Source organism: Labeo rohita, chromosome 15, assembly GCF_022985175.1.
Source record: "Labeo rohita strain BAU-BD-2019 chromosome 15, IGBB_LRoh.1.0, whole genome shotgun sequence".
Taxonomy (NCBI): domain Eukaryota; kingdom Metazoa; phylum Chordata; class Actinopteri; order Cypriniformes; family Cyprinidae; genus Labeo; species Labeo rohita.
Window position 1 is genome coordinate 30508368 of NC_066883.1, and position 19461 is coordinate 30527828.

At 35.2% G+C, this 19461-nt stretch overlaps 1 protein-coding gene across 2 annotated transcripts in view; it reads left to right on the plus strand.

Annotated features, from left to right (window-relative positions):
• nyap2a (neuronal tyrosine-phosphorylated phosphoinositide-3-kinase adaptor 2a) overlaps positions 1–19461 on the plus strand; it is a 60935-nt gene that overhangs the window by 12250 nt on the left and 29224 nt on the right. For both annotated transcript variants that reach the window (XM_051129533.1, XM_051129532.1), the window contains 2 exons: positions 862–1082; positions 13144–13451. In XM_051129533.1, the coding sequence (XP_050985490.1) occupies positions 886–1082; positions 13144–13451 (505 nt within the window). In that variant the 5' untranslated portion in view covers positions 862–885. The remainder of the gene's footprint in view (positions 1–861; positions 1083–13143; positions 13452–19461) is intronic.

The following is a 19461-nucleotide window of genomic DNA, read 5'->3' on the forward strand; positions in this document are numbered from 1 at the left end:
ATAAATAAACAGATAGATAGACAGACAGACAGAACGATGGATGGATGAATGGATAGATGGAATGGACAGACAGAGAAGGATAGAATGATGGATGTATGGATGGATGGAATGAAATGGACAGATAGAGAGAAGAATAGAATGATGGGTGGATGAATAGATGGAATGGAATGGACAGATAGAGAGAAGAACAGAATGATGGATGTATGGATGAATGGATGGAATGGATAGAAGGATAGAACAATGGATGGACAGAACTGACAGATAGAAGGATAAAACGATGGATGGATGAATGGATGGATGGAATGGACAGATAGAGAGAAGGATAGAATGGATGGATGGAATTGACAGAAGGATAGAATGATGACTAAATGGATAGATGGATGGATGGAAGTGACAGTGAAAAGGGTAGAACGATGGATGGTTGGACGAATGGGTAGATAGATAGATAGATAGATGGATGGATAAATACACAAAGTGAATAAAAATGTGATTCTATTTTCCCTTAGGCTCTGTTAGTCTGCGTTAATTTTAATTAACTGTATTATGTAAATAATTTATTTTGTGTTCATCATAATCATTTTAGGTAGCTATGTAAACATATGTTAAACATACTAGTTCTTGCCCTTTCCCAGCAGTGAATCATGTTCTTCAGTGTTAAAGGATAACATATTCCCTTGAGAACATGCCATTTTGTGTGTGTGTGTGTGTGTGTGTGTTTGCATACGTCCCACCTGTACCTCCAGTTCAGTGTTTTTTTTTTTTTTTTCATAAAAAACAAGCTCCCAAGAGGACAGAATGACATTGTGTGTAAGACACTCAAGTCTCTCTCTCTCTCTCTCTCTCTCTCTCTCTTTCTACCAGGCAGTCTCTCTGCTGTGCTGAAGGATGGATTCAGGGGAAGACGAGTGCACACATTTCCTGCAGTACGTGGAGGACAGCGGTCTGAGGGCGTATGACGAGCTGGTTATCCAGAACGCTTCTGACATCGCCCGAGAGAGTGACCGCGTCCGCAACCACACACACTGGACATACCTACAGGAGAAAAACCAGAAGAAGAGACGGCAAGAGGAAGCTATCAAGAGGTAAACACGCACGGCTAGGGACAGACTTATGTAAATGTGAATACTCCACATAATAATAATGCTATTGGCTATTACTGTTGTTCATATTTGGGATTTGAACAAACCCCTAAATCAAAGTATTTAAAATTCAACGTACAGCTTATCCTGCACTGTTTTTGCTTCTTCTTGGAAAAAAGGTACAAAAGCTGTCACTGGGATGGTACTTTTTCAAAAGATAGAACCTTTCTGACTTAAAGGCCCCTCATTGTCCAATACACTGTTCAAAGGCCCCACTTTCATATATTCTAAAATGGATAATTATGAAAAAGCTGGTTGTTTTAAACTTGTTTTACTATTTAATTAATTAACATGGTTAATTAATTGTATATATTAAATTAATTAGCCACAATTCATTTTGTGATTCTAGAACAGTTCCGTGTTCCAGAACTGTATGTTCTTTAATAAAGACAATAGTTATTGAGGGAATATAAAAAATATGATTTCAGTTTAGACAAACACCTAAGTCTAGTTAATTTAACTGCCATATTGTGCGCATTCCAAATGTTAAAGAGCACAGCATACTAATGGCGGTATTATTAACTAGATTTCTTGAGAAAATTGTGAGTGACATTTATGTTAGTATGTTGTGCTCTTTAACATTTGGAATGCTAGTCGCCTATGTGTGGAAATAGAGTGAGAGAAAATCAGGGAGATAAAGGTCACTGGTCCTGAGCTCTAAAAGTCAATGAGGAAATAGCTGGATATTAGAGAGACAAACACAGAGTCAATGAAAACCTTCGGCCATTATGCTGTGTGTGTGTGAGCGACGGAGAGTAATTTAGAACAGACAGTTCTGCCAGTCTAATAAAAGACAGACACAAAAGGATGCTTTGATTAATCTAACAGCAGCCCGAGGTTTGCGAGTTTGTGCGCGTAATGATATTCCAGTGCATTCGTATTGCCTTTATTGTTATTTTGACTTCTATGCAGCTAAATTTGGAACAAATTGTTGTATGCAACCCATTTTGCTTCGGCAATGACGTATTTCTGAGGTACATTATTTATATAATTTACTACGTTCAAATGATTTTCAGGGTACAGTACAACCTAGACATTTCTTTGTGAGATTCACCAACCTGTTTTGTGTATATTAAATGATATTAGAAGTAAATAGGGCCCATTTTAATTCATAAATAGCAAATCTTGGATGGGTGATTGTTTATGTAGTCACAAAATAGGGGGCAATATGGCAAACTGGCCCCAATGACCTCCATAGTGTTTTTTTTTTTATCAAAGTCAATAGGGACTGTTTTGGTTCCCACATTCTTCAAAATATCTTCTTATGTGTTCAGCACAAGAAAAGAAATTAATACAGGTTTGAGACAACATTAGAGTGAGTAAATAATAACATAATTTCGATTTTTGAGTGAACTGTCCCTTTTAATGACAAGCGGCAGCATGTTTAGTACAATTAGTTTCTCTCAATTTTTACTTTCAGATATATAGATATAACCAACTGTTTATATGTAAACCTTGTGTGTTTTTGACAGTATTAGCACAATCAGGCATGAAAGATAACTTTTACTCGAGTAATCAGGCACTGTTTGACAGGCTTTTTAGTTTGCACTGTGTACACGCTCAGAAAAACCACATCAGAATAGCAGAAAAATTAAATGTTTAAATGGCAAGGCTTTAAAGCACATGCAAATAATGTACTTTTGTGATTGCAAATAAGTGCAGTGTCCTGTGAGTGTAACTGTACTGCTGGGTTTTCGCGTAGAATTGGGCAACTTTAAAGGAAAACCTGGGTATTAAGACTTGTATGGCTTAATGTAACATAAAAGATGTCTCTTACTAAAATATGTAGTAGAAAACCTATTTATGTTATTTAAAAAATCCACATTGTTTTATTCATATTTTGAACTATGGGGGCGCCATTATTTTGATTACCTAAAATAGTTGCACTCTATGAGCTACTGGCACTATCTGTTGCTATTTTTACCACAACACATCTTGGAATAAGCAACTTGGAAAATAAAATACTGATACGATGCCACATTGTGCGACTTTTGATTGTAATTTTCAGTCAAACGGCAACAAGAGAAGCGATGTAAGTCTTTGTAGAAGATGTAACTGCTTTCCTAGCAATAAGAAGAAAAAAGAATGATGAAATGGTTGTGGATGAATAAATGTCTTGCATCTTTGTTTTCTCCACTTTAGCCCTGATGCCTTTGAGGCTTTTAGTAGACCACAGCTACTGAAAGAGCTTACAAACGATGTAAACATGCCAACTTGTCATGACGCCACAGCCACTGAAGGAGTTTCTCAGCATGGATTTTACTCGATATCTGGGGGAGTTTAGACTCTTTGTGGGGAAAACTGATTTGTGTATTCAAAGTTTTGTTGCAGTAAAAGCAGCAGATAGTGCCACTAGCTCACCGAGTGCAACCGTTTTACGCAGTCAAAATAATGGTGTCCCTCATAGTTCCAAATATGTATATAACAAGTGGATTTTTAAAATAACGTAAATATTTCATAGGTTTTCTACTACATATTTCAGTAAGAGACATCATTTTTTTATGTTATATTAAGACATACAAGTCTTAATACCTAAGGCTCCCTTTAACACTGTTGAAAGGTTGTAGCGACCCCAATAACGTGATATTTAGCCCCTGGAATTCCAAAAACCCTGTATTTTATCCCTCAAAATGCGAGTGGGCTAGTTTTGGGCTAGTTTTGAGTGGTAATTGGCCAGGTTTTGTTTTAAAAATCTGACAACCCTGGCTAAAACAGCAACTGATAGAATGTGCGCTGTAGCACAATACTATGATATTTCTTCAAAAGCAGATCTTGGAGACATTTTAATTGATAAAAATCATGATAATGCACAACCCTAACGCAAAATGTAAACTGCATTATCGCACAGCTCTGTATGTAAAGTTGGATATGTATATTATATCCAATTTTATCCAAATATGTACAATGTCATAGCAAACATATAGCAAATCTCAACTGGCTATTTTTTTTGTCTTGTCATTCAGCTCTTTGTATGGGCTAAAGTTGGATTTATAAATATCCGCATGCATACAGTACTTCCATAAGGCTGCATATAGTAGTATGTAGCATATCTTGCTTCATTGCTTATCATTGCAAAATGTAAACTGTATTATTGCTAAATGCAACTTTATAAAACGGATAGTTCCGGTCCTTGATTCTGATTGGTTGAGCCGCATTCTAAGCTTTTGTAAATTACTCTACAAAGATGCACCTTTGTTTACTTTTGTGTGTTGCTTGGCAACCACTTTGTTGCAACCACAACTGCTGCTGAGGAACTACACTCTTTGGTTGAAGAATACTGTTTTTATTAAATCATTACACTTTATTTGCTCGGTTTTATTTTGTGAAACCTTACTACGTATATGGAATAACCATTATATAAAATAATGGTACGGCGGAAAGCGGTGTGCCTAAAACCCCCTTAGCTGTTATAAATTCAATGTAAACCACAGCTTCACAGGGCTTATTGCTTTAATAACGCATTAAGATATTAACATATAAACAAAGCTTTGATCTAATTCTGTCTTTAAAGGATTAGTTAACTTCCAGAATAAAATTTTTCTGATAATTTACTCATCCCCATGTCATCCAAGATGTTTATGTCTTTCTTTCTTTAGTCGAAAAGAAATTAAGGTCCTTCCAGGATTTTTCTCTATATAGAGGATTTTAACGGGGATCAACAATTTGAAGGTCCAAATTGCAGTTTCAATGCAGTTTCAAAGGGCTCTAGGAATAAGGGTCTTATCTAATGAAAAAAACCCCAAACAAACAAAATTTATAGTCTTTTTAACCATAAATGCTCGTCTTGCACTAGCTCGACCTACCCTACCTTTTTGAACCGAAATACACAGACAGAGAACTAACCGTGCATAACCTTTCCAATGTGATTACATAATGCATGAAGACACATATGCGCATTGCAAAGCGAAATGAGCATTTGTTTGAAAAATATATATATTTTATTTATTTATTTTTTAGAAAATACCAATCATTTTGCTAGATAAGACCCTTATTCTTCAGTTGGGATCGTGTGGAGCCCTTTGAAGCTGCATTGAAACTGCAATTTGGACCTTCAACATATTAGCCACCATTAAAGTCTACTATATGGAGAAAAATCCTGGAATGTTACATTCCTGGATGACATGGGGGTGAGTAAATTATTAGCAAATTTTTATTCTGGAAGTGAACTAATCCTTTAACACACAACCCTCCACCCTCTCATTTCTGTTTTCATTCCTCCTTTCCTCCTCCGTTTTAGCACTTCTTTCTTTACCAGCAACTTGTCCTCTCAACCCCGTCATTTTCTCTTCTGCTGCCCCTTTAACCCTACATTTCCTCCTGTTTGCACCCTGTAATCCAACCTTGGGTTCTTTCCTCCTCTTTAGCATCTCTCTGAGAGCTCTGAGTGTTGGCCCTCTTGTCATACAGCTTACCACAGTAATGGAGCGTAAGTGGGGTGTTCTTTATACAGACAGGAGGTCAATGACACGCAGAGTGTTCGAGTTCATCTGTGGGTTGTCTCTCTCTCTAAGGTGTTTTAGTGAGATTAAACAATCAGGATTACAGAATGCAGATAAAATTTCATTAATATAACTCATGAAAGAGGATCAAAATACACATATAAACAGTGACAGTGGGAGGGCCTAAAGTCACACCTCCTCAGCCTGGAGAGGGAAAAAAAACAGGGTCTGTCACCATGGAGACAGAGGGGTGAGTTTCTATGGCAACAGTGGGCTTGGTCCTCGTCTCCCTCTCGTCTCTAAATTTAGACTGCTAGCCCCTGAGGACACATGCACACACTCTCTTAAAACACACACACAACAAAAGGCAGGTTTGGATGTGTCACTCAATTGTTATCACACACAGAGAGAAAGCCGGACAAGGACACACATGATGGAAAATCTGGATCTGATGACCTTAAAGGGCCTACATAATACCATAAATCCTGTTACAACTCACCTCACTCTCATATACGAGTGTGTGTGAATGTTGATGAGAATTTGAATATGATTGGATTGAATATTAAATATTCTTTAAATGCACCTACATTTATAAGTTGTTTTAAAACATACTTCTATTAAAACAAGCAAACTTTCTTTGTTGTGCTGGTAAAACAGGTTGGTGAACCTCACTAAGAATTGTCCAGGTTATATTTCACTCTGAAAATCATTTGAAAATAATAAGAAATAATATTTACTAATAATATAATATTAAAAAGTAGAGCAATTAAGTTTTTTTCTTTTTAAGAAAAGATTATTTTCAGAACAAGAACATAATTGTGTGTCAATGCTGTAATACAGAACTTTTTTTAAACATAAAAATAATAATAAATAATAAAACAAAATATTATTAATTAATAATATTTAATATATAAAATATATACAATTATTATTTAATATATAAAAATAAATCTGTAATAAAATATACATTAAAATAATAAATAAAATACAAAAAAAATAATAATAAGCATTAACTTTACAAATATACTACAGTTTACAATTTAACTATTATATATATTTTTTCATATTCAGCTAATGAGAATTGTCTTTGTTACACAGTAGACTAATGAGAATTGGGGGAGGGGTGGATATGCTTAATCGTCATGAAAATAATGTCATAATATCTTATCATCTGAAAATAAGAAGAAATTTTATCACGCATAAAGAAAATAAAGTTAATTTTATGACCATTAAGCTTTTTTAGATGCAACATTATTTTTAAAACAATATAACAATTTTAAAGTCATTAATAAAGTCCAGATGCATTTTCATTTTTTTGTAAACTCTAATAATAATAATAATAATAATAATAATATAAAAAATTAATAGAAATTTAAAAAAAATACAAATAATATAAAATTTTATAAAATGCAAAAATAAATATTAACTGTACAAATGTACTTTTGTTCAATTTACGGTTTAACAGTTTTTGCAATTTGCACATATTTTGCATTACAGTAATGCAGTATTTTTCACATAACATTAATGATAATTGCAGAAGGGAGGATGCACTTAATGGTCATAAAAAATATTCAGAATCCAAACAGGCTTGCTGGTTCCAAAAACAAGCTTAATTTTCATGGAAAATACAACTAATTAAGGGATAAAAATAATCTGGACATTTCCTCTCAGTTGTTAGATTCATTCTAGTAGTGTGGCTGTGTTTGTGTACATGTTTGCGTCACAACTGCATAGGACAGAGAGGAAGTGAACTGTCTAACACAGCTTTTCAGATATTAATGATAATTCATGTTCAATAAATTGCCTGGAAATAGTTTTGACATGGTTGCCATGGCAGCAGCCAGAAGCCCTGAAAGCAATTTGGTGTCTAACGCAAACCCCAGTCAATGGATCCTCTACGCTGACAAAACCAGTGTCACTATGACCTGATGTAAACATCAACAACAAAAACGAAAGGGAAATGCTACAGAAAGGCAGTGTTTTGAAGAAGAAACCAACAGACGTGGTCAGATCAATAACATGGACACTGACATATCAGTGAAGGTCAGGGAAAGGTCACTTTGATTGGCGCATTACCTCAGTAGTGCATGTGCTAGACTGAGGATAAAGATTATAGACAAGAGGTTGATATATTAGAGGAGGGCTGATGGGTGTGAATTGCTGGACAGCCAAAGACAGAAGTTTATTTACTGAGCTCTGATCAATACAGACAAATATAACACATCAGTACTGCACACACACAAACACACACACACGGGTACAGACAGCATACAGAGCAGCTTCAGGCACACCTGAATCTCTGCGTCCATTGAGATTAGTTTGTATTTCAAACAGAAATATATAGTACAAAGCCGTCAATACTGTATATGGATGCATGCATGTGTGTAAGTGTAACTAAATGCTAGTCACTGCAAACTTCTTTGAGGTCCACTTATGATGAAATCAAGATTTTTATATCAAAAAACATCATAATTTAGAAATAATAGGCTATTTCTGTTTGAATAGGCATAGCGGATTTTAGACACCCACTGCTATGACTGGCTAACAGCCATTCATTCTCATAGATAGATGCCGCTGTGATTTAGGTTTAAAACGCATAAATTCAACACAAATCAAATGATTCATAAGAAGAGACAAAGCCATAGTGACCACGTAATGAAAACAGTTTCTCACACTTTTGTCGCAACATTACTGTTTTGTAATTATGTATTTACATATACATAATAAATATACACAGCACACACATATAGTATGTAAACAAACTTTTATCTTGAATGCGATTAATCGCGATTAATCGTTTTGCAGCCCTATTTTATACTACAATGACCTCTTATATGTCAAAAGATGAAGGAAATTTTAGTTTCTTGATTCATGACCCATTTAAATGAATAGTTCGCACAAATTTTACAATTTCCTGAATTTTTTTTTCACCCTCAGGTCATCCAGAATGTAGATGAGTTTGTTTCCTCATCAGAAGAGATTTGGAGAAATTTAGCATTATATTTTTTGCTCTCCAAAGGATCCTCTGCAGTGAATGGGTGCCGTCAGAATGAGAGTCCAAACAGCTGATAAAAACATCACAATAATCCACAAATAATCCACACAACTTCAGTCCATCAACTTTTGTAAGAAACAAATCTATCACTAAGATTGATGCAAAACATTGCTTCCTGCTAAAACAGGAGTCTTTATCCATAATATTGTTTTTTCCAGTGAAAAAGTCAGGAGAGAAATATGCACAGATCAAGCACCATTTACAAGCGACAACAGTCTGAAACAGTTTTAAACAATTGTATGTTGGTGGATTTTGATGTGAGAGGACAACAGGAGGAAGCGTTATGTATTACAAAATGGTATTTTGGCTCGAAGTAACAGTTTAAAATTAAAATGTGGGTTAAACAATGAATTTGTTAACACAGATTATAAACACAGATTTTCACTTCACAAGACACTAACTGATGGACAGGAGAGGTGTGGATTACTTGTGAATTATTGTGATATTTTTATCAACTTTTTGGACTCTCATTCTGACGGCACCCATTCACTGCAGAGGATCCATTAGTGAGTACCTGATGCTAAATTTCAATTTTTTTAGTTTCGATTAAGAAACACACTCATGTACATCTTGAATGTCTTGAGGATAAGTACATTTTCAGAATAATGTAATTTTTGAGTGAACTATCCCTTTAAATCCATTAGCTTTAAAAATCCAAGCTTTGCCCTACTGACCACTATTCTCATGACCTTTAACCCTTCACATCCACACATTTGTTATTCTGTCAAGGAAGAGACTTTCCATCTAAATCAATCTATTGATTTACACTGAGCTAATGATATATCTCCTAACCCTACTCTTAAACCCTCACACAAACCTTTCAGCATTTTCATTAAGACATTATTTATCATGTTTATTAATCTATTGTCCTTGTGAGGGCCATTAGCTGCTCCCCACAATGAAAGTGATTTCAAGTTTTACTGCCATTTGGAGACATCAGCTTCACACAACACAGGCGAAACCTGACACAGACACACACAGGCAAGCGGCAAACTAGTCAGCATAAACTAGGCTATGCTGGTCTAAGCTGGTCTTGTCAGCAGGAATAGTAAGCACTACACATCTATGCTAATGTGAACATCCATCAATGAGGTCACCATGATCTAGTCTGTTACTAAAATGATGCCATATTTTGAGGTGCTTTCAGACATTTTTTTTTTTTACTTTAATCAGCATATGAAAAACTAAAATAAGTGATTGATTGGCCATTTGGTCATTATTTTCCTCTAAAAATGTCTAAATGAAAAAAGAAAGGAAAGAAAAAGCGATGACTGGTCACTCAAGACAGTGTGCAGTGTGACCACTGAGAGCGACGGAAAAATTGCAGACGATACAAGAAAGACAAGACAGATGACAACACACATGGATGAAAGGATGCAAGGAGAGAAGCAGAGAGAAAGGATGTGGAGAGATGAGGGACGCTGGTGCAGTGAGGTTGGCAGACAGACTCTCAATCATTCTTTATGAAGCACCACAGCACCACACCCTCCCCTCTGATTACACACACACAATATGTGTGTGTGAGTGTGTGTTTGTGAGTGAATGGTTACTTAAAGCCAACGCGAGTAAATCCTGTCTGCCCTTTAGTATGATTAGTTTTCCTCCAACAGAGAGAGAGAGAGAATTTGAGAGACAGCAATTGAACTGACTGCCCCCTTCCTCCTTTCCCTCTCTGTCTCTCTCGCAATTTCTCATGAACAGACAGATGAAAGTAACTCAATTTTTATAGGATATTCTGCGTAGAAATCATCTTAAAATCCAGCCAAATTGCTCTGAATTGGATTATGCAGAAATGACTTTTAGGCGAGATAGATTCATGAAGTTATGAGGGAACGGATAGATGGATGAAGGGAATTCTCCTTTCCTCTGTAACATTCTCACGTTACAAATGTAGAATAATGTGTCACATTTATATTGCTTAAGATACACAAAATAAAATATAAAATGTTTAAAAACCATTGACAATTAAATAATCTCTACAGAAAAACAGAACAGAGATGAAAGTTAGCTGTTACAAGAGTATCATTACCCTTCACAACAAAGTCTAATGCGTATATGTGTGTGGATATATATATATATATTCACATTTTTATGGCAACACTATTAGTGCCGAAATGAATCTGCAGCGGTCACATGGTACAAGTTGGAGCTCTCAGAAAATTCCCAGTTTACAATTAGTAATTACCCCGTTCTATGACGACTTTAACACTTTTTACAAGTTGGAATTTTGCAGTTACAGTAATTATGACATTTCCATTCGAACTGAACACATAAATCTAGCCTATGCACTGCTGGTTTTACAGCAAAAGACAAAAACTGTGAGGTTTCATTCATTCACTGATGTATTTCACTCGGCAGCACCAGGGTTGCCAGGTTTTCACAACAAAACCTGCCTAAATGCTACTCAAAATAAGCCCAATCGCATTTCAGTGGGGGTTCCTGGTAAAAATCACACAAAAATATGTGTTTTTTTTTTTTGGAGCAGTTCCTCTGGTAAAATTGCCATTAGGAGATAAATATCACGTTACTTATAAATAAATATCAAAACAACCTGCGGCAACACTGCTAAAGTAGCCCAATTCCGCAGGAAAACTGCAGACCTGGCAACATTGGCTAAAACCGACAGTGCATATACTTAACAGCAACCTAAATGGATCTGCAGTGGTCACATGGAACAAGTCGGAGCTCTCTGAAAATTCACAGAATACAAGTAGTAATTACGAGTTCTACGAGGACTTCAATGCTTTTTTCAAGTTGGAATCTTGCAATTAAGATAGTTTTCATTTCCATTCAAAATGAACACAAATCTAGGCTACACACTGCCGGTTGCACAGCAAAACACGAAAACTGTGACATTTCATTCATTCACTGACGCACTTCACTCAGCAGCACCAGGATTGCCAGGTTTTTACAACAAAACCCACCAAATTGCTACTCAAAACTAGTCCAATCTCTTTTCAGTGGGGGTCCCCGGTAAAAAGGGTTGTGGGTTGAAATACACGTTTTTTGGAGCGGTTCTCCTGGTAAAATTGACATTAGGGGACAAATATCATATTATTGGGGTTGCTTAAACCCGCAGACATGGGCAAGATTGTTAAAGTAAACCAATTCCTCTGGAAAACTGCCCAATCTGGCAACACTGGCTAGAACTGACAGTGCATATACTTAACGACAACCCGGCAAAATAAAAGATTGCTCATTTTAGGTTTAAAAATGTTGAAAATACATTAAAAACAGCAAACTTTAGCATGGTAAATGTAAATAATTTTTGAACGGTCTCTTACGCCAGGGTTTGTATAGATTACATTAAAATAATCCTGATTTAGTCCTGATCTAAATCAAATGATTCACAATACGCGATTTGAATTCCCGATCTGAATCAAATGATTCGTGATACACAAATTTCCAGTCTAAATCAAATGATTAATAATAAAACAAAATTCCAGGACTTTCAAGGACTTTTCAAGCATTACTTTTTTTAGGACTTCAATCAGAGATCTTACTCATGGTTTGATGTTTTCTACTCTATAAGAAAAAAATCTGAAAAAAAGCTCTGAAGTCCCGATCTGAATCAAGTGATTTGCAGTCCGTGCTCTGAAGTCTTCTGAATAATGATTCATTTTAGATTAGGATTCGGGTGTGCAGATTGCAAATCATTCAATTCGCTGAATGATTCAAGAACCCAATGATTCAGTGATTCAAGAACTCTGAAGTTCAGATCTAAATCAAATGATTCGCAATATGCAACTTGAGGTTTCAATCTAAATCAATTGATTCACGATACGCAAAGTTCTGATCTAAGTCAAATGATTCGTGAACCCACTCAAATGATTTGCGATATGCGATTTGAAGTCTCAATCTGACTCAAATGATTCACAATGCGAAGTTCTGATCTGAGTCAAATGATTTGCGATATGCAAAGTCCCAATCTAAATCAGTTGATTCGTGATACAAATATTCTGAAATCGATATCCAAATCAAATGATTCACAAACCCGATCAGAAGTCCTGATCTAAATCAAATTATTTGTGATACCCGATTTAAGGTCCTGATCATTTTAAATGTCTTTGCTGTCATTTTTGATCAATTATGTTTCTTTGTTAAATAAATGCATTACAAACTCTTTAAATGGATGTATAAAGCATATTCTATCATAGTAGCATAGTACAAAATAGTCATTTTTAGACCACAACACATATCCTACTTTCTCAGTTTTTTTGCATGAGGTTTTTTCCAGTTCTAAATCTCCACAAACATCCTCCCCTGATCTCTGGTCTGTCTAAATGAATATGTGCTATGTTTGTGGTATTCTTTGTGAATTCACATTAATGAATGTCAGGCTAGTACAGAACATTAATCTGTAATAGAATATTAATCTGTGCTGGTATTCTGTCGGTGTGAAGTAAATGAAAACTGTAAATAATACTAAAATGCTGAGATACATAGTTGGGCGCAAGTTCAACACTGAAATGAAATGTGAAATGCTAAAGTAAATTCTCTGTGTCTTCAGGATTGGTGAGGATGTGGCGCGTGTGACAGAAGGAGGAGGATACGCAGGCAAACACTTTCGTATGGGCTTCATGACGATGCCAGCCCCTCAGGACCGCGTTCCTCCTCCCTGCGGGCCGGGCTTCACTGTACGCTCGCAGTCTCTGCACTCGGTGGGAGGGGGAGAAGAGGAGGGGAGTCCCACTTCGCGAAAACAGCCCCCACCCAAACCCAGACGAGATCCCAACACCAAACTCAGCACCTCCTCTGAGACCGTCAACACTGGGCTCAGCACGGGGAAGAGCGGGAAGGAAACAGAGAAGTGTGACGGTAAATATGTGTGTGCACACAATTCGTTAATGCTTTTAGCTACTGTATGCAAGCTTGATTTTGCATTTAGAAATGAAAAGCATTCATAATGCAATGCAAGTATGTCCAAAACACATGGTAATACTATGGTACCATATCTAAAAAACAAGGTAACAAGGTGATTTCTCTCCTTTCCTGTTTTTTTCACTCTCTGTCAAACATCATATAACCATATAAACGTCATAAACGTTTTATACTTTAATATATTTTAAAGTTTTACTATTGTGAAATATTATTTTAACCAAAATGCATTCTTTCTAAAATCCCCACATAAACACAAACATGCATCACAAGCCTCTGAAAAACAAAACAAAACAATAGCATCTCTTATTCTTTCCCACCACTTCACTATTATATGCAAATCTCTTCTCTTCTGCCATCTCTTTCATGCATGCCTCGTTCTCATGGATCATTACACATGCAGCACTTCCTTTGAGCTCCACACACACTTACACACCAAACACTCTTCCTCACTGCAGTCCATATCACACAGAAGAGCCTGACAAGAAAAGTAGTAGATATTTTTATAAACATTATCACTTATATAAACATACAAAGAAAGAAATGCACTTTACAGGACAAAACAAAATCATTCAACCTAGTAACTGTAATAAAGGTCTCGCTTTTTGCTTTATGTCAGGATTCATTTTATGACAATCAGGCACGACAGAAAAAAAATTGACAAATGATAAATAAATCAATAAATATGATGAGGTAAAATGTATGTATTTTTTCACAATTTATTATTTCTTATAATTTATAAAAGTTTAGCATAGCAACGTTTTTTAAGTGTACTATAATGTAACTGTAATTTTTATTTAATACTAATGAAATAGCTTAGTAAGTGTAAGAGCAATTAAGAGTTAAGAGAGCAATTAAGAGTAATTAAGAAACATTTTACAATAAACCTTTTCTATATTTCAAATGTTGAAAATGTTTAATGTTTTAATATTTCTTCAGAATTCTTTGATGAATATAAAATTCAAAAGAACAGCATTTATTTGGCAAATGTCTTTAAATGTTACTTTTGATCAATTTCATACTTGTTAAATGTATTAAAAAACATTTAAATGTATGTATATAGCACATTACAGCATAGTAGCACAATAGAAAAAAAAAGTATTTTGTTACAATTTATTATTTTATAAACATTTTAGAATTTAAAAAATGTAAAAAATCTACACCTTTTTAATATTTTGTTTTAGTCACAAACAGTGCTGGGGAGTAACTAATTACATTTAACGAAATTATGTAATTGAATGTAGTTACAAAATAAATGTACCTGTAATCTGTTACAGTTACTAAGGAAAATGTGTAATTAAATTACAGTTACTTAAAAATGTTAACAATTACATTACATTAAGAGGAATATTTTTACAAACGCACAGACTAGACTGATTCTTTTCCAAAATTGCATGGCTGCTCTAAAATATGAGACACAGATGTTTCAGGAGTTTAGGACACCGTATAGGACACATGCTTATTCGATAACTAGGTAACTTTTATTTCCTATTTGTGTTTGTGTATATGCTTTATTTTTAAAATTAACTGTTTTTATTTTCCAAGGCATTGTTAGATTCCAGTTTTTCCTGTCATAGCTATGCAAAGATTTGATTTCACAGCTATTAAACTATATCTTGTCATGATTTTAAATCAGTTCTTAACCTCAGAATGATTTCAAAGTAAAAAGAAGTGCTCAAGTCTCATTCTGTGGTGGCTGTGCTTGAAATTAAATTATTACAATCATAACTCAAATGATGAAGGATTTTGAAAGTCTGAAAGTACTCAGTGTTGAGTACTATTGTGAGGTTAACCCTGCCAGCTTTAAATGTTTGAAAATGATGACCCATTCAAATTGAGAAAACTTTAAATTTAGCAAAGTAATCAAATGTAATCAGTTACATTATTTTAATCAAGTAATTGAAAGAGTTACAGTACTTATTACATTTTAGATTTACATTTGTAATCTGTAACCTATGGTTACAAATGTAAAATCACCAGTAGCTGGGTTAACCTTTTTTAAATTTAAATAAATAAATAAATAATTGCATTTATGCAGAGCAACTTGTGAACAAGTGAACATTTTTAGTCAAAATTCCATATTACTTAAGCAGTAATCTGAATATATTTGGGTGTAAGAGCTCCCCCTCAGTGTCTATGACAGTTTGACAAGTGAGAAACAGCATTACCAAGGGTGGCCATCGAGTGGACTGACTTGCTTTGAGAAGGACTTGATACACACTTAACTGCAGCACTGCACACTTCTAGACTGTAATGAGTCAGTGTCAGACAGTGCAGTCTTTACATAACAGAAAATACTGCAAAGATAAAAGGTCACCACACATGTATTCGCTTTCACAGACACCTGTAAATATTCTCAAGAATCTTTCTAGGAACAGGTGACATCAACTCTCTGTCCTTCTCTGACTGGTCACCCTGAGCCAGCAAAAGTGCTCTCATTGGTCGCCTGCTGGCTGCAGTGTCATTATAAACGGGGCGACCGTTGCCATGGGCAACATTCCCGGCCTAAGTGTTTTACCGGCGGTGACAGCTTCAGACAGAATCAACCAAAACACAGATGATGCCTCTTATAAACAAGTTCAGAGCTACAAGGTCGACAACCAGGAGACTTGAGTCGTGATTCGTATTCACAACACTGTTTCACTCTAAGTTAAAGATGAAACAAATAATGTATACACTTTCAGAAAAAAGGTACAAAGGTAACCTGGGAGTGTATATTGCGTATTTCTTTTGCAAGCTTAAACAGACAAAATGTGCTGGTCTAGGCGGTTTTTTTTTATTATACAGTTAACAGAAGTACTTTACTATTCCACACACACTCATTTCCACACACATTACCCTTCTTTAACCCTTAACTTGATCTTTACTGATTCCACTCAGAGAGCTGAGCTCATTCAAAGTGCTTTTCTTTCAAATCCAAAGCAGAAGCGCACATTACAACACACCTAACCCCACTCCAACACTTGACCTCATTTTACAATGTTCGCAACCTCATTTAGAGTACATTAACCCTAAAAACATCAACCGGCTCTTCGCAGTGAAATTTGAAACGGAGCCAACTTCACTGTACTATATACAGCACATCAGACCTTTTAGTGTATTCAAGCACAAATTCTATTATTGTCACCAAAGCTGCAATTATATGATCAAAAAGAATTTAAAATATCCATTTTCTAATCAAATATATATTTTAAAATGTCATTTATTCCTGTGATGGCAAAATTTTCAGCTGCCATTAATACAGTCTTGATCAATATCACATGATCCTTCAGAAATCATTGTAATATTCTGATTTATTATTAGAATTACCAGTGTTGGAAACAGTTGCCAAATCTTTTTTTGGAACTTGTGATTCTTTTTTTAGAATTCTTTAATGAATAACAAGTTAAACAGCATTTTATTCAAAATATACATATTTTCTAACAATGTAAATCTATACTATCACGTTTTATTAATTTAACACATCCTTGGTGAATAAAAGTATTAATTTTTTTATAAAAAAAGAAAGAATGAAAATTTACTGACCCCAAACTTTTGAACAGTATTGTATATTGTTAGAAAACCTTTCTATTTTAAATAAATGCTGTTCTTTTGAACGTTTTATTGATCAAAGAATCCTGAAAAAAAGTATCACAGATTCCAAAAACATATTAAGCATCACAACTGTTTTCAACATTGATAATAAATTAGCATATTAGAATGATTTCTGAAGGATCATGTGACACTGAAGTAACAGCTGATGAAAATTCAACTTTGCATCACAGGAATATATTATATTTTATATTAAATTTAAATAAAAACCATTATTTTATACTGTAATAACATTTTGCAATATTACAGTTTTTTTCTGTATTGTTTATCAAATAAATGCAGCCTTGATGAGCATAAGAGATTTCTTTAAGATATATGTAATACATGTTTTAGGCGGGGTTCCACTGGTAAAATTCACATTCCAGGGGCTAAATATCACATTATTGGACTTGGCAACACTATCTGTGGATGAATAAAACTTTCTAAAGATCCACGTCTTTGTTCTCTCCACTTCAGCACTGATGCCTTTGAGGCTTTTAGTAGACCATAGCCACTGAAAGAGCTTATAAATGGCAGAGACAAGTAACACTAGATGCCATCCTGGCAGGATGTAAACATGTCGACGCTGACATGTCATGATGCCAAAGCCACTGAAGGAGTTTCGCAGCGTGGATTTCACTCGATATCCGGGGGGGTTTAGACTCCTTGTAGGGAAAAATCAATGGTACGGGTATTAGGTCTAAGCCTACGCTTATATCCATCGCTACCTGTCAGCTCTTTCAGTAGCTGTGGTCATCAAATCAGTGTTTTATTTTCCGAGTTGTGTTGCAGTAAAACTAGCAACAGGTAGAGGCAGTAGTGCAACCATTTCACATCATCGAAACAATAGCGACCCCCCATAGTCCAAAATATGTATAAAACAATGTGGATTTTTTGAATAACATAAATCTTTCATGAGTTTTCTACTACACATTTCCATACCAGGGTTCCATTTAAGTTATAGGAAAGGGAACACCCTACCACTTCAAACACACATAAACCTCTTTCCAGGAATCTGTTCTCTTTTCTGCTTTCAGATCGTACCCAGTGGATATATTTAACATCATATAGGATCCTGATGTCTTGATGTCCGAGTAATGATCTATACAGGGAGAGTGTGTTTGACTCACTTAGCTTAAGGCTTTGTGGCATTTCCACCACACCAAGGGCCACAGATTATTCCTCCAGAGAAACCTCAAAGAGCTCAGCATCTCTCCTCCTTCTCTTCTCTTTCTTTCTGCCTCGAGCTCCACACTACATAGACTTCCCCCATCTCTCTTCCCTCCTTTACTCTCAAGCCTTCATTTCCCACCCCAGTTTGGCACCCTTTCTTGTTTTCCTCATTACTATCCTGTCTTTCATCTCACTCATTTATACATTCCCTTTATAATAGACCCACCCACTTTTTCTTCTAGTCTTAATTTATACATTCATGCTATAGAAACAGAATTCTACTCTTACTGTGGTACAAAGATAGTATCAGATGGTAAAACCATGGTACTGATTGACTACCATGCTCAACTATAATATTTACAAGGTACTTCAAAGTATGCTTTGTTGGTACCATGGTATAGTGATAGCATCAGATGCCAAAAACATAGTACTTTGATATATACAGTTGAAGTCAAAAGTTTACATACACCTTGCAGAATCTGTAAAATGTTAATTATCAAAATAAGAAGGATCATACAAAATGCATGTTATTTTTTATTTAGTACTGACCTGAATAAGATATTTCACATAAAAGATGTTTACACGTAGTCCACAAAAGAAAATAATAGTTGAATTTATAAAAATGACCCTGTTAAAAAGTTTACATACACTTGATTCTTAATACCGTGTTGTTGCCTGAATGATCCACAGATGTTTTTTTCAGTGATAGTTGTTCATGAGTCCCTTGTTTGTCCTGAACAGTTAAACTGCCTGCTGTTCTTCAGAAAAGTTCTTCAGGTTCCACAAATTCTTTTCTTTTTCAGCATTTTTGTGTGTTTGAACCCTTTCCCACAATGACTGTATGATTTTGAGATCCATCTTTTCACGCTGAGGACAACTGAGGGACTCAAATGCAACTACTACAGAAGGTTATAAAAGATGGGGGGTGAAAACTTTGTTAATTTGAATATCAGGGTAAATTTAACTTATTTTCTGTTCTGGGAAACATATAAGTATCATCTGTAGCTTCTGAATGTCAGTACTAAATGAAAAAAATAAGATATTTAGGCAAAATAAGTCAAATGTACACATCTTCATTCTTTTCAAAAGTTTTCACCCCCAGCTCTTAATGCATCGTTTTTCCTTCTGAAGCATCAGTGAGCATTTGAAGCTTCTGTAATAGTTGCATATGAGTCCCTCAGTTGTCCTCAGTGTGAAAAAATAGATC